Consider the following 24753-nt stretch of genomic DNA (forward strand, 5'->3'; position numbering starts at 1 on the left):
ACTGCAGGTGGCGGCTTACCCTGCTGCACATCAACACTGGCCCTGAGACAGGGCTTCGATGGTCTCGGAGTGAGTGGACAGCTGTCCAGTTGCAGCAGAGGGCTGCATGGTACAGATTTCTGAGCCCACTTGCTGGGCTATGAACAGCCAGCCTCAAAAGTCAGGTGGGCTCCTGGCTCTCAGGGACTATTCCTGAAGGCATCATCTCAAGTGTTCCGCCCAGGGTAGAGATTGGGGCAAAACCGAATTGAGCCAAAGAATTGGATCATCTGGAGGACTGATGAGCCGCAGCAGCCCAGTGGAACGGGCCTGGGGAGGGTTGGGGTTTCCCTGCACATCACATCTCCAGCCCCAGGGCTGTCTCTGCGGCAGCCCCCAAACCCCAGCACTCTCGGGCACTCGTGTCTGGGAGTCTTTCCTCTCTTTCAGGGTGTCTACTTAGGAAGAGGGGTCCGGTGCCCACCGGAAGCACAGAGCAGGACTCCCCTCTGCCTGACGCACAGGAGCAGCCCGGTGGCCGTGGAGAAAACCTGCCATGTGCTTGCACCGTCATGCGGCCTGGGGCGGCCTTCCTCCCAGCCGCCCCGAGACCACATGAAGGCGCCCAGGGCCTGACAGTTTACGATACATGGGGAACAGGCAGCCAGGCGAGCGACCACAGGGCTGCTCTGCTGGGGCGAGGAGTGTCATACGAGTTCCCCGGAATTTCTTGGTTAACCGTGGGAGGGAAAAAAATCCCTTTAATATTTCAACAGGGCAGTACTGGTAGGCCACGACCTTGTTTGCAAAAGGAAAAACATGGGAGGAAGGCAGGGTGCTGCTAGTCGTCGGAGCACGCCTAGGCCTGGGTCCTGCCCTCCTGGCTCCCAAAACTTAACGCCGTTAGGAGGCAGAACTCCTAACTTCTTTACAGTTAGCACACAGATTTAAAAAAACAAATGTGTTTTTCCATTTCATGGGCTTGGGGCAGACGAGTACAATGAAAGCCTGTGGTCACAGCCTGAGGATTCCATGGGCATCAGCGCACCAGGGAGGGCCAAGGGCCACGGGCTTGAGAGGAGGGCCAGCCCTCTGGGGCCCTGGCTGTGTGGCCCGGGCCCAACTCACCACCCTCTCTGAGTCTCACACCTTCATCAAATGGTGATAATGAGAAGCCGCAGGCACCCAGCTGAGGGCTCTGGGAGCCGCCGCTGCTGTGATGTTGCATGTCCTTATTCCAACTCTGGAATAAAGCACGTGGCCCCTTCTGTGGTCTCCAGGAAAACGAGGTCCACTGCCCCAGCTGCCCTGCACGTGGCCGCCTCAGGAGGTGGGGCTGCCACGGTCCTCACTCTGCAGATGGCCACGCCTGGGCTTCGAGAAGTGAAACGAGTTGTCCCGGTGGCTGGGAAGCGGTGGACTGGCCCTGGGGTCCTGGCGCACGTGGCTGCTCTGGGAAGCCGTGTGTCACACAGCTCAGCCTGACTCCATCCCCACCACTGTGCTGCCCGCAGGAAGGGCAACTGCTCCTTCCAGGAGAGAACAAGATGGGGTGCTGACGAGGGTGCCGAGGATGCGACACCTAGAGTCGGCTGTCTACCTCCTGGGGCTGAGTGGCCTGTCTCCTCCAGCTGTGATGCTCTTGTCTCCCCCTCACTGCAAGTCCACAGGGCAGGCACAACTGTCCCCAGCAGCACAACGGGGTGGAGAGGCGACAGGCCTGAGCCCCCTCCTTGGGAAGACTCAGACCCAGACTGGGGGTGGCGGGGCCCTCGGCAGGACATCTGGGTGGACGTTTCACTTCCTGCTTTGGCTCTATTATAGCCATGGTGGGCAGGTACATGGGGGCCAGTGGTGGTCAGTAGCCCACCAAGCATGCCATCCACGGAGCAGTGCGTCGTCCCCACCTGTCAGCAGGCAGAGAAACGGCCCACCCAAAGGCTGCAGGGTGGGGCAAGATTGGGGCCCGAGGGGGCGCCTGTCCTATGGCTTCCTGAGTGTCTGCAGGAGACCTGATCCATAGTGGTGTGACGCACAGGTAGACAGCAGCTGGACAGCTCCGGGCTACGTGATCAGTGCTCCCAGACAGCCATGAGACCAGCACTCCTGGGCTTTGGAAGAGAAGCTTCCACCCGTCTACCAACTCACCAAGCACAGAGGTAGCCCAGGCATCGCCCTGCTTGGCACATCCTGGAATGTTCCAAGTATGCAGAGCACTACGTGGGGCCAGCCCAGGTCCCCCAAGGCCACACTCCGGCTTACCATTTAAGAATTCTCTCAGGCTATAGTCAGGTGCCATGGTGATGAGGCACCTGCATCCTGGATTATGTCTCTGCTTCCTTGTCAGTCACGGGGAGGCCACTAACGCTGGGCCAAGTCACAGCCATGCACGGGAGAACACTTTGAAGGGAATAAGGTGGCAGGGGTGGGTGTCTGGCGCAGTGGTTTAGGCACAGGCTGGGATGCCTGCAGCCCATATGTGAGCGCCTGGGTTGAGCCTTGGCTCTGCTCTTTCTTCCAGCTTCCTGCCCGCGCAGACCCTGGAAGGCAGCACCGCTGGCTCGGGATGTTGGATCCCTGCTACCCATGTGGAAGGTCCAGATTGAGTTCCCAGCTCCTGGGCTTGGCCTGGCCCAGTTTCAGACATGGTGGGTATCAGGGGAGTGAACTAGCAGATAGGAGATCTTTATCTGTCTACCTCTGTCTCTCAAATACATAATTTTTAACAGAGAGAACAAAGTAGCAAATAACACGGGAATAGACACCATCAGAGAGAGGAAGATGCAGATGAGGGGCCGTGGCTCGCTCATGGGGCAGGAAGCACAAGAACCAGGGTGCTGAAGCTGAGGGGAAGCAGCAGGGCCCCGGCAGGTGCAGGGTAGGGGTGCTGTTTCGCAGGGCAGAGTAAGAGTCCCTCAGCTTAACAGCCAGGAGCTTGTGGATGCCAAAATCCTGCTACGAGGAATCCCTGTGGATGTTCTTGCAAAGACGTGTAAGGAGTAAGGATTTATGAGCAAAGCTCTTCGTTATTTACGGTAAGGTTACATAAAAAAAAACTGAGCACAAGGTCAGTGTCCATCCACAGGGCAGTGGGTGAACAAAGGGAGTGTGACTACATCAAAGAATACGGTAGTGCTCATCGGCTGGCAGAAAATCCCAGACGGGAGCCAGGTTGTAAAAGCGCATGCACCTGCTGAGCGCCAAGCTTGTGCACGGGCTCTTACAACCAGAGCTTGGAGGAGGACGGCTCAGCTTCTCTCGCCCCCGGTCCAGGGGTCTGAGAGGGTCTGAGGGTGAATTCTGGAACGAAGGGTCTCCCTCCGCCCTGCCCTGCCCCGCCTTCCCCCTCCGCCCGGGCTGCGGCACGCTCACCTTTCCAGCCACTTCCACTGCAGGAAGCGGTCGAAGTACATGCTGTCCAGGTACTCGTGGAACGGCTCTCCGCTCAGGTAGTCGTGAACAGACCTGGCTCGGAGGGAACAGAGGGACGAGTGCGTCACAGTCGCCCTTTGAAGCAGAAGGGCCCGGCTATAGGCAGCCGTCACTGCCCGGCCGGGTGCATTCCCGGCTTTCGGAAATGCAAACCATGGGGGCTCGGGACAGCTGCCAAGCCACGGCACCTGGCACCACGGCCCCTACCCACCGGGGTCTCAAACCGGTTGATCCTGCACATGTGTACTGAGCACCTGTCATGTGCTGGGCACTGTTCGAGGCCCTGGGATACAGCAGAGAGTGGGTGACACTGAGCTGGGAACACAAACAGGAAATCCCAAAGGTTTGGGAAGCCCTCCTGGAGATGCCGCATCGTGAACTGGGCTTCAGTGTGGTCTCTGTGAGGAAGGGGAGTCTGGGAAAGCTGAGAACAGATGCAGAGCTGGTGGGGGAGAGGGCGCAGAGTGGGCACCTGCCCCTCAGGGCCCGAGCTTTGGACCTGGTCCAGGCCAGTGAAGCTATTGGGCTGTTTCCCTGTGTGTAGCAGAGTTTGCTGGTCACTGTCTATGGGCCAGGTGCCAGGGTGGATTCCTGTGTCTCTTAGGCCACCAGGGCAGGGCCTGGCAAGGGTTGCACCTGGCTGGAGGCAGGGATGGGCACCTTCCCTTTAAAAAGTGGGGCTGGTGTTGCGGGGTTGATGGGTTAAGCTACCGCCTGAAATGCCGGCATCCCATAAAGGCACTGGTTCGAGTCCCGGCTGTTCCACTTCCAATCCAGCTCCCTGGTAACATCCCTGGAAAGCAGTGGAAGATGGCCCAGGTGCTTGAGTCCCTGCCATGCATGTAGGGGACCCAGATGGAGTTCCTGGCTCTTGGATTCAGCCTGGCCCAGCCCCAGCCATGGCAGTCATTTGGGGAGTGAACAGTGGATGAAAGATCTCTCTCTCTCTCTCTGTTTCTGTGATTCTGTCTTTCAAATAAATGAATGAATCTTTTTTTACAAAAAGGAAAAGTGCCCATGCTGACCAACCTGCCCAGGCATTGGGCCTTAGGGTGGGTAGGGGACCATGGCAGGGTAGGGGCACTGAGTTTGTGTCCTGCCAAACTTGAAAATGGGCCAGTGTGGGAGGCCAGGAAGGTCATTTCTTCAGGGTCAGGGTCACCAGCTAGGACCCCACCCACCAGCAGACCTAACCCTGGCTAGCTCCAAGACACTAGCTCTGCCCGTGGCTCCCTGGCACCAACACAGGGCTGGGTGCAGGGTGGTCCTGGGGCGGGATGCTGACCCGGCCAGCGCTGGTGTGCTTGAGTGGGCTCCACGGGAGCCAGGTCTGGCTATCTGTTCACCCCAGGATTTCCAGCACCTGGTGCTGTGCTGGTATGTATAGCAGTACTCAGTGTCTGCGGTGCTAGCTAACAGTGCACAGGAAGCCTCCAGACTCCTCCAGCTGGGTGGAATGATCTGGTTCTGGATGGCCCTAGGAGAGTGTGTGTGTGTGTGTGTGTGTGTGTGTCTGTCAGCCAACAGCAGGGGTGTGCATTGGGGGGCAGTGTGTGTGCTCCTAGGTGTTCACATCTTTGGAGTGTGTGCAGATCCTGCTCTGGTTGGTGGCAGTGGTGAGGGCTGGAGTCTTGGGGAAGATTTCCCGACCACCCCAGCATGGTCAAAACTTCGCACAATTATCTGTCTCACGCCCGGAGAGCCACTTGCTTCCACCATCCCTAGCAGCAGGTGTTTCCTCTTGACTTGGAGCCCCAATAGCTTTTTCCCTTTGAGTAGTTATCCCCCTTATCCACAGGGAATACGTTTCAAGGTCACTCCAAACACTCTACCTACACTGTTCTTCCTGTGCAAACACACACACACCCATGATAGTGTAACTTAAGAATTAGAGAGAGTGGGGCCGGCATTGTGGCAAAATGGGTAAAGCCACCACCCGCGGCTTGGGATAGCAGTGGAGGATGGCTCAAGTGCTTGGGCCCCTGCACCCCCATGGGAGACCAGGAAGAAACTCCTGGCTCCTGGCTCTGAATTGATGCAGCTCTAGCCATTGCGGCCATTTGGAGAGTGAACCAACGGAAGGAAGACCTCTCTCTGTGTCTTTCTCTCACTGTCTGTAAACTCTACCTGTCAAAAAAAAAAAAAAAAAAAAAAAAAAAAAAAAAAGCCGCCACCTGCTACACCAGCATCTCATATGGGTGCCAGTTTGAGTCCCAGCTGCTATGCTTCCAATCCATCTCCCTGTTAACATGCCGGGGAGAGCGGCAGAAGATGGCCCGAGTGCTTGGGCCCCTGCCCCCATGTAGGAGCCCTGGAGGAAGCTCCTGGCTCCAGGCTTTGGCCTGGCCCAGCCCTGGTTGTTGCAGTCATTTGGGGGAGTGAACCATCAGTCTCTCCCTCTCTCTCTGTAACTATGACTTTCAAATAAATAAATAAATAAATCTAAAAAAAAAAAGAATTAGACAAGGTAAGATATGGACAGCAACAACTAATAACAGAGTATAACAATTATAACGATGTACTTCCATATTGTTATTTATTTCTGGGATATTCCATGTTTTATTTTTGGGCGGAGGTTGAGTGTGGGAAAGCTGTGGATGGAGAGAGCTGAGTGGCCTGGCCAGGCCCTTGGCACAGAAGTCCTGTTCTGGCTGCCAGGTGCAGGGCCAGGGCCAGCCGCTCCCCTGGGGCCTGACACCCCCACCCAGGCACAGCGGTGGGGCTGGGCAGGAGCACTCACCGTGCACAGGCTGAGAAGAGCTCTTTGCAGGGCCTCTGCAGCAGCTGCTCTTCCGTCTGGGAGACCAGGTCTCGGCCAACTTGGGCGATGAAGACTGGGGACTGGAAGGAGGAAGGAAAGAGGGGCGGTCAGTGAAGGCGAGCAGCAGGGCGGCCTGGGCTGCCTGGACAGTGCTCCAGGGACCGGGGAGGTGGTTGGGCTGGGAGATGCAGAACAGGCCCAGACTGCAGGCTCTGCCACCCACAGGTTGTGTGAGCCCAGGGAGGCCCTGTGGCTGCACTGAGCCTCACACCGCATGCACCTGCGTAACGGCCATCCTGCGGCCTGGGCCTGTGGTCAGCAGCATGCGAGCTCAGCAGCGGGACCCCCTGCTTGGTGACGGCCTTGGCCTCTCTTGAGCCCGTGTCCTCTGAGGGTTATGCCCAGCCTTGAGGTTCAGGTGCAAACAGGTTTGGAGTGGGCAAAAAAGACAACAGTAAGTGCAGGGTGGCTCAGCTTGGAGGGAGCTGCACGGGCTGGCTCTCGGGGCTGGGGCCTGTGTCTCAGCCTCACTGTTAGCAGGAAGACCATCAGGAATCGAGTTTTTCCCAGAACGAATCCATGAAAACTTCCAGCGAAGCACTTGGCCCACGTCCTGGCTTGCGGGACCAGGTGTGAAATCAACATTGCCACTGTCATTTCACTCTCCTCGGGCTGGCCTGAGTGGTCCACATGTCTGCCTCTTCCCCAGGAGCGGCGGCCCCTCCCACCCCAGGAGGGCGTCCAGCCCAGGGTCCTGTCCATCCCATTCCCACCCCCACCATTCCCAGGGGCTGAATCACCAGCGGGGCTTCCAGGTGGATTCTTAATAAATGACAGGGATAATTGGGAAAACTGCTGGGAGTAGGCTCACACACGGGAGCATGGCGACATCTTTCTCCAGGGGACGCTGAAACCTACAAGGCCTCTCTCTCTCCCAGCAGCTGAACTCTGACCCAGGGGCTGGCTGCTGGCTCTGCTCACTCCACTGGGTGGGGTCCGGGAGCTGGCGCACCCCTGCCGAGGGAAGTCAATGGCTCCTTTCCGTGCCCAAATGCCTGCCTTCCTCCCAGGCCCCAGGCGATGCAGTTCACCCCTGCCCCGGGTGAACTCCTCCTTAGCAGGGCCTCAGAGGCTGCAGCCCCTTGCAGGGTGGCCTCAGGAGTGGACACAGCTGCTGCGAGGGCCACTGCTAGCTCCGCTCGCTTGCACCAGGGCAGAGGGGCATGCTGCCCCGGAACTGGCCACCCCCTCCCACCTTCTGTCCCCCTCCCCACCCCGAAGCCTCTGGCAGGAGATGCAGAAGAGCAGCGCCTGCAGTGCCGGCCTCTGCAGCAACGGCCGCGGCGCTGGCAGAAGAGATGCTCAGCACGGTGGGAGGAGCCAGGGCCGAGGGGCAGGAGCCGGAGCTGAGCCCCAAGCTCCGACGTGGGCTGTTTGTGCCCCCATCTCCTCTGCTTGAATAACGGAGCTGCACCACAGAGGCCAAGGTCCCTGTGAGACTTGGGAACTGAGGGGCGGGTGTGCTTGAGGATTCAGGGGAAACTGGCGGAATTCTGGCTGCTGACACTCACGGGAACCACCGACTCTGAGTCCCCTCAATCCAAGCTCAGCACAAACCGCCGGCCACGGCAGCTCTGCTCCGGCGAGGAGAGAGTGGAGGGCCCGGTGCAGGCCCGGAGCGGGTGCTTGCCCTCATGTATCAGTTTGCGAGAGGCTGGGATGGGCTGTGCCAGGATACGACCTTGAACCTGGTGTGGGTCGGTAAGGACCAAGCAGAGAGGTGGGGTGTTGCGGGAGGCGAATTCCCCACTTGCCTGCCCCCAGGCGCCCCCAGCGTTGCCAGGGCTCTGCCTTCATTTCCACCCAGGGAGCCCCCACCCCCACCATAGGCCCAGCCTGGCGTTGGCGTGGGGTAGGGGGTGGGGCTTAGAGGGTGAAGCCAGTGTAATTCTTGACCCCAGAGTGCTTCCTCTCCTAATAGGAGAGTTCTTGCACTTCTTACTACACACGGTCATGTGTAAAAGGGGCCAGGCAGAATTCAGGGGCTCTCACACCATTTTAGCAGCAAAGTTTTCTCCTTATCCAAATGAAATTTGTCTATAGACCCAATATTTAAAACCAATAAAATAATAGAATTGGCAACGAAGATTTATATATTTACATATATTCATATATATATATATGAATGCCGATGGCTAACTCTGGCCAGACACTGTGCTAAAAACACCTCCTGCAAGTTATTTCATTTATTCTTCATGATGGCTCTACGAGGCAGGTATTGTTAAGATGCCCATTTCGCAGATGAGGAAACTGAGGTTCAAAAGGGTTAAGCAACGTTTCCAAGGCCACCCAGCCAATACGTGGCAGAGGAGTTTGAGTCCAGGCTGGGGGACTCTCAAGTAAGATCTGGTTGGAGGCGGAGGGGCTGTCTGGCCCCCAGACACCCCCCTCACCTCACACCCCCCTTGCTGGAGATCCCCAAGGTGTGACCTTAGCCCCTGACGCAGCCCGGGACAGCGAGCTCCAGTGCTCAGTGAGTGCAGAGATCATTAGGGGCTGTCAGCAAAGCCCCTCACCCCCCCACCACCACCACCTGCAGGCAAGACGCCTCCCTTCTCAGCGGATGGCGGGGCTGGCTAGGGTCCAGAGGGGACTGCCGAGTTCTGCAGTCATAGCACGCTCATCCCAGGGAGCTGGCTGCTCCCAGCCAAGCCTAACAGAGGAGGTAATGAGTGGGTAATAATGCCTTTGCTTTAGCCACCATTGGTTTAAACTCAGTCTCTGGCTTGACATGAAGCGATTAAGTGATTCCAACCAAACCCCCTTTCATGTGGCTCCAGGGACTGGTGCCCTTGCCAAGAAGTAGGAATAAGAAGCTGTTGGCCAGGGTAAATCTGGAACCAAAACCAAACCCGCCAGGAGGGTGAGGGGTGAGCAGCTGCTCTCTCTGCGTCTGTGGAACCGGAGGTGTCGGGCGCTTCCCCTCCAGCTCAGGGAGGGGGGCCGATGGCAAAGGCAGAGCCATACGGAGGCACTACGCAGCCTGAAGTGCCATCTGAGCACCGTGCAAGGAAAAGGACTCCGGCGAGCTCGGGGGGCTCTGGAGTTCGGAGCGACCCTGGCCGGCACCTGTGGTCCATCGCCAGGTCTCTAAAGGCAGCACGATTCCAGGCATGCCAGCTCCCTCCAGGATGCGAACCCCCCTGGTCTCGGGCCTAGAGGGAGTCAGGGGAAGGGAGCAGTGAGGGCTACAGGCCAGGGCGGGGAGGCAGCACAGGGGCCACGGCTCTCCATGCCTGTAGTGTGTAACCAGAAGGAGATCCCAGGGGGAGGGCCTCGAGGCACTGAGGCATCTGCAGGGGTGCGGAGGTCGGCAGGGAGGGGCAGGGGTGTCGTGGTAGAATCTGGTCTGGATCCCTGCTTTCTCTCTGCCACTGCCTCGTGGCCCAGACTCTTTCTCTGCCTTTCCTGATGCTGATGCCACAGGTTCTGGGGGACCAGCGGCTCCCAGAGTTGTGGACCAGATCAAAGCTTTTGAGGCAGGTTTTTCAGGCCCCACAGTGCACCAAGAGAAGTCCTTCAGGCCACTCCGAGGGTAAGCAGGGCAGGGCCCTGACCGTGCCCTCCCTCGCATCCTCATCTCCTGCATCCTCCTCTGCGCGTGACCCCAGACCTCAGCAAGCCAGCCAGGCCAGGCCTTGCGTGTCCACTCCATTGCCTCTGTCCAGGCATGGTGTGGGAGCGGGGTACGGATCCAATGTGGGGAGCCGAGGGACCCCTGCACAGGACACGAGAGTGCTAGGGCCATGTTTGTACTGCAGAGGGTTTAGGGTGGATATGCGCTTAGTTTGGGGTGACTTGCTGGCTAAGGGAGATTGCCCACAGAAAGTGGTCCCCTCCCCAGCACCATGCCCCCAGGCACAGCCACTGCTCAGCACTTCACCACTCCCCATCACAACGGCGGCCTCACAAGAGCCTTTGTGCTCGATCCAAAGCTGGAACAACCAGTGTGTTCCAGGCATTGAGGTGGGCTGGGGTTGGGGGCGAGACAGGGGAGGGAGGCCTGGGCAGGTCGCCCCCCACACCTACAGCCTCTGTCCTCAGTGACCTCACAGAGAAGGGTACAAGCCCAAGGGCTGGTTGCACCCCCACCCCAGCTCTGCCTCCACCCATGCAACCAAGGTCAGTGAGGGGTCAGACCATGACATGGTGCTATGGAGTCCCTACACCACTGTCCGTCGAGCACAGCCCACACTGGAGATGCCCATGGGTGGATCAGCCTCCAGTCCTCAAAGAGTTAGGGAGGCCAGATGCGCACACCTGGAATGGTGATCAAGTGATCAGTCCCGGCCCTCGCACCAAGAGCCGAAGGGAAATCCGAGATGGGATGGAGCTCTGGAGAGAGGGGAGACACAGGCGGGGAGGGGCTGCATGGCAGAGGCGTGGGTGCGACCCAGAGTGAGCAGGACTCATCCAGACCATGGAAAACACGCAGGACCAGCTGGCAGCGTGGCTGCCATCTCAAGAGGCTGACCCCTCCGGGCAGCCACAGACTGCTGAGCCATCCGTCCCAAGGATGAACCTTGAAGGCTGCTTCCTGCCCTCGGCTGCCTTGGTAGCTGCACCTGCTCCCTCCGGGACCCTGCTGTCTCCCCCTGCTCCATGAATGACTGGCAGGAGGAAGGGTCGTCACCTCCTGCATCTGTGAGAAGCTCCAGATGTCCGAGGCCCTTAGTTCTGAAGCATCTCCTGGCATCAGCTCTCGTTTCGAAACGTCAGACGGGAAATGAGATCAGTGCTATGTGGCTGGCGTCCTTCGAGGCTCCCAGGGCTGGAGTGTGACTACAGGGCCATGAGAGACTCTGCAGGACCTCTGGGCCACCCATGGAGACTTCTGGAAACACATGCTCTACACTCGCACAGAGACTCAGGACCCAAGGTGGATAGGAGGAGCGAGAGATCAGAGGGGGCTCCCCATTTGGACCCTGTGGGGCTCAGTGCCTCCAACCTACTCACAGCACAGGTGGGGGCCTCACAAGCAGGGCCCCTCCAGGCCACACTGCAGGCACTGCAGACCGGGGCGCTGACCTGAGCCTGTGAACTCTCGACCAGGCATCCTGAGCCAGCTCTTGGAGAAGACCCCAGTCAAAACCAGCTTGTCCCCATTTCACAGAGAGGGGACACACACACCCAGCAGTCTTGGCCCAACCTGCTCCTGCTGACCACCCCGCCTCACTGCCCTGGTGTCAGGAACCCTCTTCTCTTGCTGGGGCCACTCGGTAGGCCCCTCACAGTCCCCTGCCACCACTCACTCTTGGATTGTCACAACAGCCCCCAAAAGGGTTTCCTGTACCAAACAGCACCAGAGGTCCCACTGCCCACAGGACAGAGTCCAGTGCCGTCTTGGACCTGGCCTCACACACCTTTCTGCACCTGCTGCCCTCTGTTCCCTGGGCTCTGGCCTTACCCTGGCTGTCCACGGCTGGAGCTTTGCTCTCCTGCCCAATCACGTCCAGTCCCCACAGCATTCAGGGCCTAATTCTAACACAGCTGCATCCAAGATGATCCCTGGAGCAGGCAGAATCAGCCACCCCTCCACCCCCGCCCCCAGTGCTGATCATGGTCAGTATCAGCATGGCCGTTCTTCAGCCAGGTCTAAGGTTGTCTTGTTTAATCCCCTCAAGGTGGGTTTGATGATTATTGTCCCCATTTTATAGATGCAGATAAAGTCTCAGAAGCCAAGGAACCTGCCCAAGGTCATGCAGCTGGCCTGGGAGCAAAGACAGGGCTCAAACCCAGGCAATCTGACCAAGTGAGCCTCATCCTGCACACCACGGTGTCCCACAAAGTGGTCATGTTCTCTCCTGGGCAGCGTGCAGAGGACATGACTTCTGCCTTAATGAGCAAGCCATATTTGGAAGCTCATGGGAGCTGGACAAGGAGACGCCATGAACACTGTGTGTTTTGAGAAACGCTGATTGTATAGTGCTGTTGTGTGTCACACACACACACACACACACACACACACACAGGCTAACTTCCAACACACATCTCCCTTCCACACACAAACAGCCCTTTAGAAGCCTGGCGCTCATTAGCAGTGGCTCATTGTGGACAGAAGGTCAGCCCGGGAGGGCACCGGCTCTGTCTCCAGACACAAGCACTCAGGGCTTAATGATGTGTATATTTTCCTATGTGGGCTGCTGACATCCCCATGTAAACCATCTGCACTTTCCCACCGTGGGCACCCTGGGATTGCAGGGAGAGCCAGGCAGGAGACAGCAAGACTCTGCGAGCAAGGGTTCCGGGGCTCCCTTCCTTCCAGCCAAGGGGACACCTTGGCCCACCCTGGCAGGGAGGGGGCACCCTCATCTCTCCTCTGGGATGGGAACGGGGCAAGGGCACTCCCACAACTGTACTCTGACCGCCCCTTGCCCCTTCCTGAGGGGATCTGCATCAGTTTTGGGAAGCCTGGTCATGTGGGGGGGCGGGCAGGGAGGGGAATCGCCCTCCAGCAGGAGCCAGGGCTGGCGGCGGATGTGGGCGCCTGGCAGAGCAGCTGGCCCAATGGGCAGTGGACCCGAGCCCAGGCTGGCGTGTGCTGGGCCCTCTGTGTGGGTTCTGCCATCCATACACACTTGTTCTCCAGAACAGTGCTGCAAGGTGGGACTCATGGTTCCAGAGCCACAGCTGTGGAGACCGAGCCCCGGGAGACGTGTGAAGGGCAGGGTTATTGTTTCGCTCCCATTTCTCCAGAACGGAGCACAGAGCACGTGTGCAGTGAGTATTGCGGGAATGCACATGGACGGAACAACAGTGGAGCCAAGGTTCAAATCCAGGCCTGTGTGGCTCCAAACCCTGTCATCGTCCCACTCCACTTAGGGAAATGAATGGATGATATTTCTGGCATGTGTGGGTGCTCAACATACTTAAGTAAATGTGTGTGGGGTACAGACATGTTCAAGGCACAGACCAGGAAAGTAGGCATGAGGGGTCCAGCAGAAGCACCTTCAGGGCCAGCTGGTCTACCTCCTGCTTTGGTGACAAGCTGGGCCAATCAGAGCTCTTCTTAGTTGGATGTGGGGAGGGATCAGTGCCCAACTTAGGCAGAATCTGTAGGTTGGAGGTGTGGGGGCTTCTGGCTGGGGGGAACCTGGAACTGTCCTTGGTTCCAGGGGTCTCCCAGCCCAGGTACCACTGTGTCTCATTGAGAGAAGCCCTCCTCCCCATCTTTCCAACAACCTCCCCCCTTCATGTGAGCAACTGGGAGAAGAGTCTGCCGCTGGCCCCCATGAATCCAGACCAACTCATCAGCAGGGCACTGGGCCAGGGGTCTAAGGATCCCCCCAGTATCGTCTGAGTGGCCAGCAGCTCCCTCACCTCACTTTTCTCTCCCTACCCTGAAGTTGGCTGACCAGCTCCAGGGACAGGAACTGGGGTGGAGAAAGCAGGAGGTGAGGGGGAAAATGGGGGCTCGTTCCAGTCCCATCTCCTGGCTTGCAAAGAAGCACGCATGTGCAGCCAGAGCCAGAGCTCAGAGGAGAAAGTTTGCTGACGGGCAGCCGCAGGAGCGTTTCCTCCCCGCAGGGTTGATTTAGGGTCTGGCCGACAGGAAGAACAAGCGCCACGCATCCACCTTTCTAATCAAACCCTTTGGAGCTGCACGCCCTCGTGTGTGTCTGGAGCGGTTCTGCTGCCGCCCAAACCGGGCGGGAGGCAGAGTCCACGGGCTCCAAACAAGAACAGACCAGAGGCGAAGGCAGGGCTGGATTTCCCGGGTCACGGGAGGAAGTAAATCAGGCTCGCTTGCCGGCCAAGTGCTTGGGGGGGCTGCTGCTGCGTCAGCTCTGCTGTCAGCGCCTCGCAGTGCCGGCAGGAGCGCTCCCAGCTCCCCGCTGCAGGGTGCGCATGGCCAGCCCAGGGGACAGGCTGTGAGGCCCCCGCTCCGGGCCAGATGCAGGTCCTGGTCAGGAACATGGCCAGACAGGCAGCTGGTGGCTGGGGGCCCTTGGGGTGGAAGCTGGAAAGACGACAAGTTCCTTGCTCCCAGGTGACTCGCTGTGCCTCTACGTCCTAGGGCGGTGGTGCTGACCACTCCCCATGGAGGTGGGCACGGTCGCCAGGATTACCAGGAAGCGTGGGCGGCGTCAGCTTCAGGGTGCTGCAGCTACAGAAGCTGGGGTACGCGGAGAGGGCGGGTGAAGGAACTTGGAGGCTCCAGTAATAAGCCGTGATTGCTCTCATTCAGAGGATTCCTTTGCATATATAACATTCTCTTCTTTTTCTCACTGAGGACACTCGCCAAGTGCCTTAAGCCGCTGTCTTCAGTCTCAAAAGGCCTTCCCTCAGTCACTTCCTGCCTCCAGGTCTTCCAGAAGCCGGTACCTGATCTGCCATCAGTGTCTGTCCTTGCAGAGCCCAAGTCCCCTCTGGACAGGATGTGGCAGGTGTGGAAGGGGAGGAGCGAGGCCCTGGCTCAGCCCGGAGGTGACCCTCTGTCCTGGTAAGGCCCAGAGTTCTGCCACTACGCAGACACAGGGCTGCTACTCAAGCTAGCCCTCGGGGTGAGCACCTCTGCGCCCCATTGGTGAGAACCCTGCAGAGAGCCGGTCACTGCGCCAGGCCAGAGGGCTGGAGTCAGAGGAGGGTGGCCACTGGGGCTGGGCAGGAAGCTTCTCCGACTGTGGCCCAAGCTGACTGAGTCCATCAGCCCCACAGGTCCCCCAGGTCCATTCCGTGCTCAGATCAAATGCTCTCCCAGGGACCTCACAGATCAATTTAATTGGCCAATGGCAGGAGTCCCAGGCTAGTGAGGACTGCGGGCAGCCCAGTGTGGGAAGAACCGCTCATGGAATTCGCCTCATCACACACAGGTGGCTCCGTGGCTGAGGCGAGCTTGACCCCAGTCTGCAGGCTGAAGCGCCAGGCCTCCCATCCTTTGAGTCCTGACGTTTGCACTCTGGGAAGTCTGCCAAGGGGACTGGGGCCCCAAAGGAATTCATGTTTGCTTTAGACCGAAAGTGACACTTATCTGGACAACTTCCAGACAGTGGCTCGTGGGTATCAGCAACTGAGTGAGGGGAGCTAGGGGCACAGGGCAGGCCCGGCCCCTCTAGCCTTGCTGCCCTGGCCAGCCGGGTCCCCAGGCGGCTCCCCACCACCAAGTGGAGAAACAGCCAGGGCCTGTCACGAAGGGAAGAGCAGACTGGTGTAAAGACCTCGACCCACACTTCCTCTGATGTTCCAGTGGCTTTGTAGAAAGCAGGCTGAAGGCGTCCTGGGGGCAGGCAGCCAGAGAGAGCGTCTTTTAAACACAGGCAGAATTGCAGCAGGGGCCCCAGGAGCTGGGCAGCTTTAATGAGAACGCAGGAAAACCCACCGCGACCCTGACCCGGACCGCGACCCTTTACATCAAAAGCAGGAGACGCTAATTAAGAAAACACCATGTGCCCAGACGTGGACTGGGGCTGGCTGAGCTCTGTCAATTTGGTGGTCCCCGTTCATGACCTGCGGGCCCCAAGTATGTGGACGGAGAAGATGTGCTGTTTGCACAGGCTTGCACACAGGGGCTCGCAGGCCCACGGCAACTGTGCAGGCAGAAGCAGGCGCTGTCCTGGCAAGTGTCACATCTAGCTAGCTCTGCTCTGGGCTGTCACAACCTCGTGCAGGTAATGCATGTGGACCCCAGTCCCTAGAGGCTGGGGTGCAGAATGCTCAGGGCAGGGAGGGTGCTAATTCTAAGGCCATGGCCAGCCAACCATCTATTCCGGAACACCGGCTGCCCTTCTGGTCCACAGCGCCTACGCTGGCTGCCGCCTGAAATGGTTTTTGCTTTTCCTCCAGTGACAATTCCATCCCATGGAGCTTGGGAAGGAAGGGGAGGCAGGAATCTCCTAAGATCCCTCGAATTCAACCAAACCCCCGCCCCCCAACATGCAATGTCACTTCTCTGCTCACGACCCATGGAGGGGGAGGGCTACGCAGGAAGTCGGCTGGGCACAGGCACCGCCTGCCGCCCAGGGCAGGGCTGGGGGCAGGGGTGCCTGCAGGAGGCCGGCAGCTGGCTCCTCTCTCTCCGGAACTCCAGAGACAGGAGTTCTGGGCAGGAAATGCTGTGCACACACAGAATGGGGTCAGCAGCACGGCCGGCTCCTCCAGCATCAAAGCCCCATCCACTTTGCAACCTGGAAGGTCACAAGAGAGGAAAAAGGGTCCACAGGCCTGGCCAGTGGTGGGGGGCCCTGGCCGGCACATCAGCCTCCAGGATGTCTGGAGGAGGCAAATGAGGTCAGGGTGTGGACAGAGACAGGTTGGGGAGGGCTGTGTGTGTCTGTGTAAGGAATAATTACACAGTCGTTCAAAATGTCCCCCATCAGAGTCCCTGGTTTGATTCTTGGCTTCAGCTCCCAATCCCAGCTTCTTGCTGGTGTGAACCCTGGGAGGCAGAAGGTGAAGGCTCGGGTGACTGGGTTCCTGCCATTCACGTGGGCAACCTGGGTTAACTTCCCAGCTCCCACTCTCAGCCCTGCCTAGCACTGGCCATTGCTGGCATCTGGGGAGTGAACCGGTGAATGGAAGCTTTTTCTGTCTCTCAAAGGAAAAAAAAAAAAAAGCCTAAGGAGACGGGAGCGTGAGAACCTGCTACCCACACAGCGCTGAGTAGAAGCTGAGGCCCAGGTTTGGGCAATCTCCCCCTTAACAAGGGCAAACTTCCCTGTCTTGCTCTATCCTTGTTTCCAGGGGAAAGAGAAGGGCTGTGCTGCTGGAGGGTCGGCCCAGAGGTCAGTGTCCTGCCTGTGACCTTTGGCAAGACCTGGGCCCCAAGAGCACCTGTGAGGGGCACCCCAGCCTCCCGCAGCAGAGGGTTGAGCCAGCTCATGTCAGGAGCCTGCCAAACCCAGCTGCCCATCTCCAGTGACCAGGAAGAACCTCAGAAGGCCCTTTCAGAGGGACCCTCTGCCACGTTTGTGCCTCCCCTGGAACCCACTGATGCTTCCTAGAAAAACCACATGGGCACTGGGAGCCACCTATGGGCCACAGTCACTGGAGTGGGGCAGGCCTGTCATGGAGACCTGGCACTGCTGCTCATGGGCCCAACGAAACTGAGCCACAGCTCTTGGGAGCCCACTTGGGCCCTGGCTGCGCCATTCTAGACCAGCCTCTTCTTTCAAAACTCAGTTGCTTGATATGTAAAATGGGTACAGTAACATTCATCTTGGAGAGTGGCTAGGAAGATCCATGAGCACCTGTGTGGGCAGCCAGTGTGGTGCTGGCTGTGGAGGGGCTCAAAGGCTGGGTGGGGACTGTCGTCCCGTCCGCAGATGAGAGGTGCGAGGTTCTGCAAGACCAGGCCTGGCCCTGAGCTCCCCAACAGGCAGTGAGGTTTTGCTCTCAGGAAGGCCGGGTCTGGGCTGGATGGGCTCTGGAATCGATTCCTCTGTTCCCGTCTATACGGAGTTCCCCAGAGAACCAAGGCCTTCTTAGATAGCTAAGGCAAGCTAAAATGTGTCATCCAGAAACAACGAACCAAAATGAAGTCTGAATCTCATCCAAATTAAAAACCTTTGTGCTTCAAAGGACACGATGAAGAAAGTGAAAAAACCGCCCAGAGACTGGGGGAAAGCATGTGCAACACTTTGATAAGGGGTTGGCTCTAGGACACAGAACTCTCACCACGCAGTGCTGGAAAGACGAAGCAACCCGATTTAAAAATGGGCAAAGGGCTTGAACGTTTTTCAAAGAATGGCCAAGAAACACAGGAGAAAATGTCTAAATGCTACTAGTCATTAGGGAAATGCAAGTGAAAATCGCACCCAGATAACAAGCCACACCTACCGGGACGGATAAAGTAAAAGACAGAAAATTGCAAGTGTTGACAAGGATGTAGAGAAAGGGGATGCCTCAGACGCTTAGGGTGTAGTACTCAGAGAAACAGCCATTACATGACTGAATACACACCCAGGACGACAGAAACCTGTGCTTATAAGAAACGTGTGCATCGTGGTCATGGCAGCATTAGTCATCACAGCCAAAAGGAGAGCCCACCCATGTGTCCACGCTCTGACGACAAGATAAATACACGTGGTGTCCCCATTCGGTCACAAAAAGGAGCGAAGCGCCATGCCACACGGAGCATGGACCCAAGAACACTGGGGCCAGAGGCCACCCACAGCAGTGCTCCATTTACACAATACATCCACGACAGACCTACGGACCCAAAGTAGACTACTGGTCGCCAGGACTGAAAGGGGCACAATTGGAGACTGCCGACTGGCATGGAATTCCGACTGGCATGGGTGATAACATGCCCAAGAATCAGGCTGTGGTGTTGGTTACGTAACTGAATATGTCCAAAGTCACTGAACTGTACACTTTAAAAAGGTGAATTTTATGGTTGTGAAGTTGAACTCAATAAAGACAGTATTTTAAAATAAAGCTAGGGGCCAGTGTTGTGGTGCAGGGGTTCAGACTGCTGCCTGCTATGCCGGCATCCTGTAGAGCCCAGCTTGGAGTCCCAGCTGCTCCACTTCCAATCCTATTCATGTACCTGAGAAAGCAGCAGAGGATGGCCCAAGTGGTTGGGCCCCTGCAACCACATGGGAGACCCAGATGAAAGGTTCTCCCTCTCTCTCTCCCTATTCCTCCCTCCCTCTCTCTGTGACTCTGCCTTTCAAATGAATAAATGAAGTCTGTAGTGATGGGTGATAGGTAACACTGCTTGTTTCGGTGACCACTTGTTCTAAGGAATACTCCCTGGTCTACCCTAGCTCAGAGTGACCCTCCCCTGCCCTGAACACTTGTCAGCTGCATCGCTTCTGGTCTGCAGGGACCCAAAGGTGGGCTGTCCAGATCTTGACAGGGCCAGCACACACATCTGAATGGACTGTGAGGCTCTCTGGCCAGCTTCTCGGAGCTGACAGACCCGAGATTGACTACAAGACGCCATGCTTGTGGCTGTGTGGCCAGTCCCAGGCACCAGCCTGCTGTGGTTCCTGCTTAAGAGCTGAGGGGTGAGAATGCAGCAGGAGCTTCCTCACCCAACACCCCCCCCCCCCATCCCTCCTGGCCAAAGACTGCAAGAGGAAGTGACATGTGATGCGTCCGGGTCAAAGCAGGAAGTGACGTGTGTAGCTCCCAGGTCAAGGTGGTACAGAGCTCCTGCGTCCCCTTCTTCCCGCCTTTCCCCTTCAGTGGTGACCACAAGATGATGTGTTCAAGATGCTGGAATCCCAGGAGCCGCAGGATCCCCGAGGCACCCATGGAGAAGCACCCAGGAGAACTGGAGACCGCGCATGAGGAAGAAGGCTTGCTGTGAGAGGCCCCTGAGCCTGGGGCCCGGTTTGCTGTGGTGCTCCCCTTCGCCACCCCGACCAGGGCATTGCCTCTGAATGGACAGCCTCTGGTGAGGACCCTGGGCCCCTCTCGGCCTCTCACTGCTCCACAGCCTGGAGACCCGCAGGCCTCATTCAACAGCGGACTTTGAAAGCACAGAGGCGGGAGGGGACAGGTGAATGACAGCACTGGCACTGCTGTCCCATGCGCACCTGCTATGTGCTTGCCGGTTTTCCCTGTGACCCACACTGCCTGTCTCTCCCACCTGGAAGTTGAGGAACCCGAGGCACTGAGGCTGTGCAGCTAAAAGAGGCCACCCTGGCTTTGGACCCAGGTCTGTGATCCTAAAGGCCCCCCCCCCCCCCGACACCTGCTTCTCACTGAGCTCTGTGTCTCCTTCCCATGTGGTCTCCAGCAACTTTCAGCCCCATCCAAAGCCCCCGGTGGCTGGTACCCTGCAGCAGCCCCCAAAGTAAAGCTGGCTGTGGGTGGGCAGTGTCCAGGGAATGGGCTTTGCCTCTAGGGATGGACGCTTCCAGTAAGGGTAGGAAGGGTGGGAGAATGCAGCTGTGGCCCAAGCAGCGACGTCGAGTGGGGACTTTCCCTCCAGACAGCAGCAAATCACGTCAGACCCCGTGGGAGATCCAGCCAGGGATGGTTCCCCAGAGAGAGGAGAGGCGCCCACGAGGGGAGCTTCCCAGGCATCCTCTCGTCATTTCACTCAAGCGGACTCACACTGATTGAGAGCTGGGTGTCAGCGAGGGCTGGCACAGGCAACGCACCAAGAAGGCAGAGCACATCTTCCCTGTGCAGTGAGTTACAGCCCCGTCTCTGCAGAGTATGGAAGCGGCTCCCAAGGGGCACAGCGACGACCCGTCTCCTGTGCCATCTCTCCTTCCTGGGGACTTCCCCACCCACTCAGAGGCTCAAGACAGAGAGTCACCGGGGACTCCACTCGCCTCTCATACACCCCACACCTGGATGTCACCCGGCTTCTTGGGAGCCATCATGCACATTGTGGGGTGCTCAGCACCCCCAGCCTCTGTCTATTAGATGTTAGCCGCACCCCTTCCCCATGTTGCCAATTACAAGTAGCTCCAGACATTGCCACATGTTCCCTCCCTGGAGGGCAAAATGCCCCAGACGAGAGCCAGGACTCAGCTCTGCCCGGGAACGGTCCTCCTCCTTCCCCTGCTCCCGTCTCTGCTCCTGCTCTCGGGTCTCTCAGATCTGACTCAGCCGCACCTCCTGAAAGCCTTCCCGGCTGCAGAGCTGGGTGAAGCGTCTCTGGGGCCCTCTGCTTGCCAGGGCACAGGTCTGCCATCTCCCGTCCCACTGCATAAACGGTGTGTGTGTGTGTGTGTGTGTGTGTGGTCTGCGTTCTGCAGCAGGCTCCTCAAGAGCCCACCTCAGGCACAGAGGGGCGGCCACAGAACACAAAATGGACAGGCAGGGGTGCCCACCAGGAACGGACCCCAGAGGCTGTTTCTCATGGAGCCCCACAAATGATCCGTGTCCCATGGCCTGTGTAATGCCTGGAAAACTCTGCTTAGAGCGGAGATACGTGAGCAGCATCTTGAGGTAGGATCTGTGGCGAGGAGGGGTCTGGGCTGGGGGCTCTGGGAGTTGTCTGAAGGCCTCAGAGTCATTGCTGGGGTCTTAGCCCCTCCCCCTGCTGCACCTGGGCCTCTGCAGTACTGGGAAGTAAAACAGTCTCCTGGGCAAGCTACTATGGGCAGGGCCGGGAGGGCACTGCAAAACTTACTGTTGGAAAGCAGTCAACCCAAGGGACGACCCAAGGGACAGCCAGCCCCAGGCCCCTGGGCCGTAGCATATGGTGTGCCTCACATTTCAGAAATGGAGGTGAACTTAAGGAAAAACTGTTGGCTGGTGCAGAGACACTGGTAAAAGCATCTGGACTGATGGGACCCTGGGCCTCCACCCCTCCAGGAGGTGCTTTCGGACACTAACAGGCCCACATCTGGCCCTGGGCAAGAGCAGCCATAGAGGGCGGCTGCGTTTGCCCAGGGCTATGCGATGCCCACTTTGGGGCCAGCCTGCTTTGCTGCTGGAGGCATTTTACGCATTTTAATCCTGTCACTTGTGTAGGGTGCAGAAGGCCTTGGGCATCTCAGTGCACACAGAGAGCCGCATCTGATTGTGATGGAAGGAGAGATGCAGCCGCAGAGGCAGGGAGAAGCTGCAGGAGGCGAGTGTTTGGAGCCACAGGCCCCGATGGGGGCCTGCGGTACTGGGTATGAGGCGGGCCTCGCTGTTATGGAGGTGGCCACAGCTCACAGAGGGTGTGGGGAAGAGGACACCTCCTGAGGCGGGGCGAGAGGTGTGGGAGGGGCCGGGACACTGCTGGCCAGGACCGCCCCTGGAGGCTGTGGTGATAGTCCACAGGTGACTGCCCTGTGGTGACAGTCCACAGTGACTACCCTGTGGTGACAGTCCATGGGTGACTACCCTGTGGTGACAGTCCACGGGTGACTGCCCTGTGGTGACAGGCCACGGGTGACAGCTGCCACAAGCAGCTCCTTCCAGGCAGTGCGATGGCCGCAGCGACCTGGGTCCTGAGCGGCCGGAAGCCACCACGGGTCTCCAGGGCATGGGATGTGTCATGTGTTGCTCTCACCTCAGGCTCAGTGCCTCCCCTGGGGGGTCTGGTACGGAGGTCCCGTGAGGGAGCAGGGAGCCGAGTGGGTAGAACACGACGTGGGCTGGGGACACGCTGCTCTGGCACAGCAGGTAGGGAGGAGCAGGCCCTTGAGAACCCGGGCTCTGGGGCCCCCCACATGGCGCCATGCCCCTCCCCTGCCCGGTTCCCTCAGCCCCCGGCACACTGGGATATACTTTGGAAACCTCTGGTTCTTTCGTGTGTGCTGCTGACTGCTGCAGCCCTGGGCGGTGTGCTCTGCGGACAAAGCTTGCCACCCCCGCCCCTGCCCCCCACACCAGCCTCACACCACACCCCTGCCCCCCACACCAGCCTCGCACCCCCACCCCTGCCCCCCACACCAGCCTCGCACCCCCACCCCTGCCCCCCACACCAGCCTCGCACCACACCCCTGCCCCTCCACACCAGCCTCGCACCCCCACCCCTGCCCCCCACACCAGCTTTGCACCCCCGCCCCTGCCCCAGCCTTGCACCCCCGCCCCTGCCCCCCACACCAGCCTTGCACCCCCGCCCCTGCCCCCCACACCAGCCTTGTACCCCCGCCCCTGCTCCAGCCTTGCACCCCCGCCCCTGCCCCCCACACCAGCCTTGCACCACACCCCTGCCCCTCCACACCAGCCTTGCACCACACCCCTGCCCCTCCACACCAGCCTCGCACCCCCGCCCCTGCCCCTCCACACCAGCCTCGCACCCCCACCCCTGCCCCCCACACCAGCCTCGCACCACACCCCTGCCCCTCACACCAGCCTCGCACCACACCCCTGCCCCTCACACCAGCCTTGCACCCCCACCCCTGCCCCTCCACACCAGCCTCGCACCCCTACCCCTGCCCCTCCACACCAGCCTCGCACCACACCCCTGCCCCTCCACACCAGCCTCGCACCCCTACCCCTGCCCCTCCACACCAGCCTCGCACCACACCCCTGCCCCTCCACACCAGCCTCGCATCACTGCTGCTGCCCCTCACACCAGCCTCGCACCCCCACCCCTGCCCCTCACACCAGCCTCACATCACCGCCGCTGCCCAGCACTTCCGCTGGGCAAGTCTGACCCCCACCAAGGCCAGGCTGCCACCTGTCCTGCAACCACCACTGGGGTATGCATGGTGGGTTGGTCCTTGGAGGGGACTAGGCCCTCAAAAGCAGACTTCCTGCTCCTGTGGAGCCTGGCCTGGACTACCCACTCCACAACCCACCCAGCTCAGGCGCCTTCTGGGGTGCACGAGGGTTGAGGGTCTCTGGAGACCCAGGCAGCCACAGCCCAGTGTCTCCTGGCTCCTGTGTCCCCTGGTAGGGATCCAGGGCCTCTCGTCTTTGATGGGCCTCCGGTGTCCAAGGGCCTCTTACCTTGGGGGTGAGGTACTTGGTCATAATCTCCTTCCCTTTCTCTCCCAGCTTTTCATCCGGGGTAACTTCATATTCTGCCTGAAACAAAAGTGGGAAGGAACAATGACAGATGTCCTCATGAGCGTCTCCCGGCTCCGAACCGTAGAAGTGCCTGCAGGAGACCCCTGACCAAGCCGTTCTTCCACAGCAGGGAAGCTGAGGTGCAGAGGGCGGGCAAGACCTGGCCAAGGCACCCAAACTGCTCTGTGTCTCTGGACACTGGCTCTAGTACAGTGACTCCACTGAGACCCCGGGAAGCCCCAGGAAGACACTGGTGCCAGCCCGCTGCAGTCGGACCCTCTAGGAGTGAGTGTGAGGGCTGGCGTCAGGGCGGCCAGGGCTGGGGACCACCGACTAGGATGAATCAGGAAACCACTGACCACCAAACCAGAGGGCAGGGACTGTCACTCAGACCTCACAAGCTGTGTGGCCCGAGATGCCGTGCGTGACCTCTCTGTAAAACACACACGGGACTGGCACTGACGTGCAGGGTGACTGTGCACACAGCAGGGGGTGAAGCTCTCAGCCAGGGCCCAGCACGTGACAAGTACCCTGCAGACAGATGCCACAGTCGCCTCCGATGGGGTCACTCCACCTGGCCTGCAAAAGCAACGCTATGGCTGCCTTACTTTCGCTTTACAGATTTTCTAGAGGTTTCTATTGGAGCCTCAAAAGAGCCCAGGTCGTGTTACAGGAGGCCAGGGGCTGCCACTGCGCCCATTCCTCTGCGGATGGGGATCAGCAGGGTCTGCAGTGGGAAGCGACTTCTCCAAGGTCACACAGGGGCAGCAGCAGGACCGCAAAAGCCCAGACCCCGCTCAGCACCACCAGACTGTAGGACTGCGCCTCGGCAGCCGCAGGAACCCGAGCTCGACAGACGAGGCCTCCACAACCCAGCCGTTTTTATTTCCTGAGCTCCCGGGTGGGGGTGCGGGGGCTCCTTGACTCACGTCTGACGCACTTGCCAAGTGGATGAAAGGCCTTGAGTTAACAAGCAGCCTGAGTGAGCTTGCCTTTTTGATTTAAACAAAGGGACTAATTGCAAATTGTTTATAACCATTTCAGAATCCACCACCCAAGGATTCGGCCTCAATCCCTAGGCACAGCTATTTCCAAGGCAACGCAGGCACTGTCCAGAGCAGACAGAACTCCTCCTCGAGGCCTCTGCTGGGGCCCCAGATGCC

The 24753-nt window shown here is 58.9% G+C and overlaps 1 protein-coding gene across 4 annotated transcripts in view; it reads right to left on the reverse strand.

Moving 5' to 3' along the window:
* Positions 1-24753, reverse strand: part of GRK5 (G protein-coupled receptor kinase 5) — a 207901-nt gene that overhangs the window by 24007 nt on the left and 159141 nt on the right. For 3 of the 4 annotated variants that reach the window (XM_051824219.3, XM_051824222.3, XM_089314238.1), the window contains 3 exons: positions 23531-23608; positions 6152-6252; positions 3352-3444 (listed from right to left, as the gene is read on the reverse strand). In XM_051824219.3, the coding sequence (XP_051680179.1) occupies positions 3352-3444; positions 6152-6252; positions 23531-23608 (272 nt within the window). The remainder of the gene's footprint in view (positions 1-3351; positions 3445-6151; positions 6253-23530; positions 23609-24753) is intronic. The other variant, XM_051824221.3, reaches the window with a different exon arrangement.

This window comes from Oryctolagus cuniculus, chromosome 15 (assembly GCF_051225735.1).
Source record: "Oryctolagus cuniculus isolate XC-2025 breed Fujian yellow rabbit chromosome 15, ASM5122573v1, whole genome shotgun sequence".
Taxonomy (NCBI): Eukaryota; Metazoa; Chordata; class Mammalia; order Lagomorpha; family Leporidae; genus Oryctolagus; species Oryctolagus cuniculus.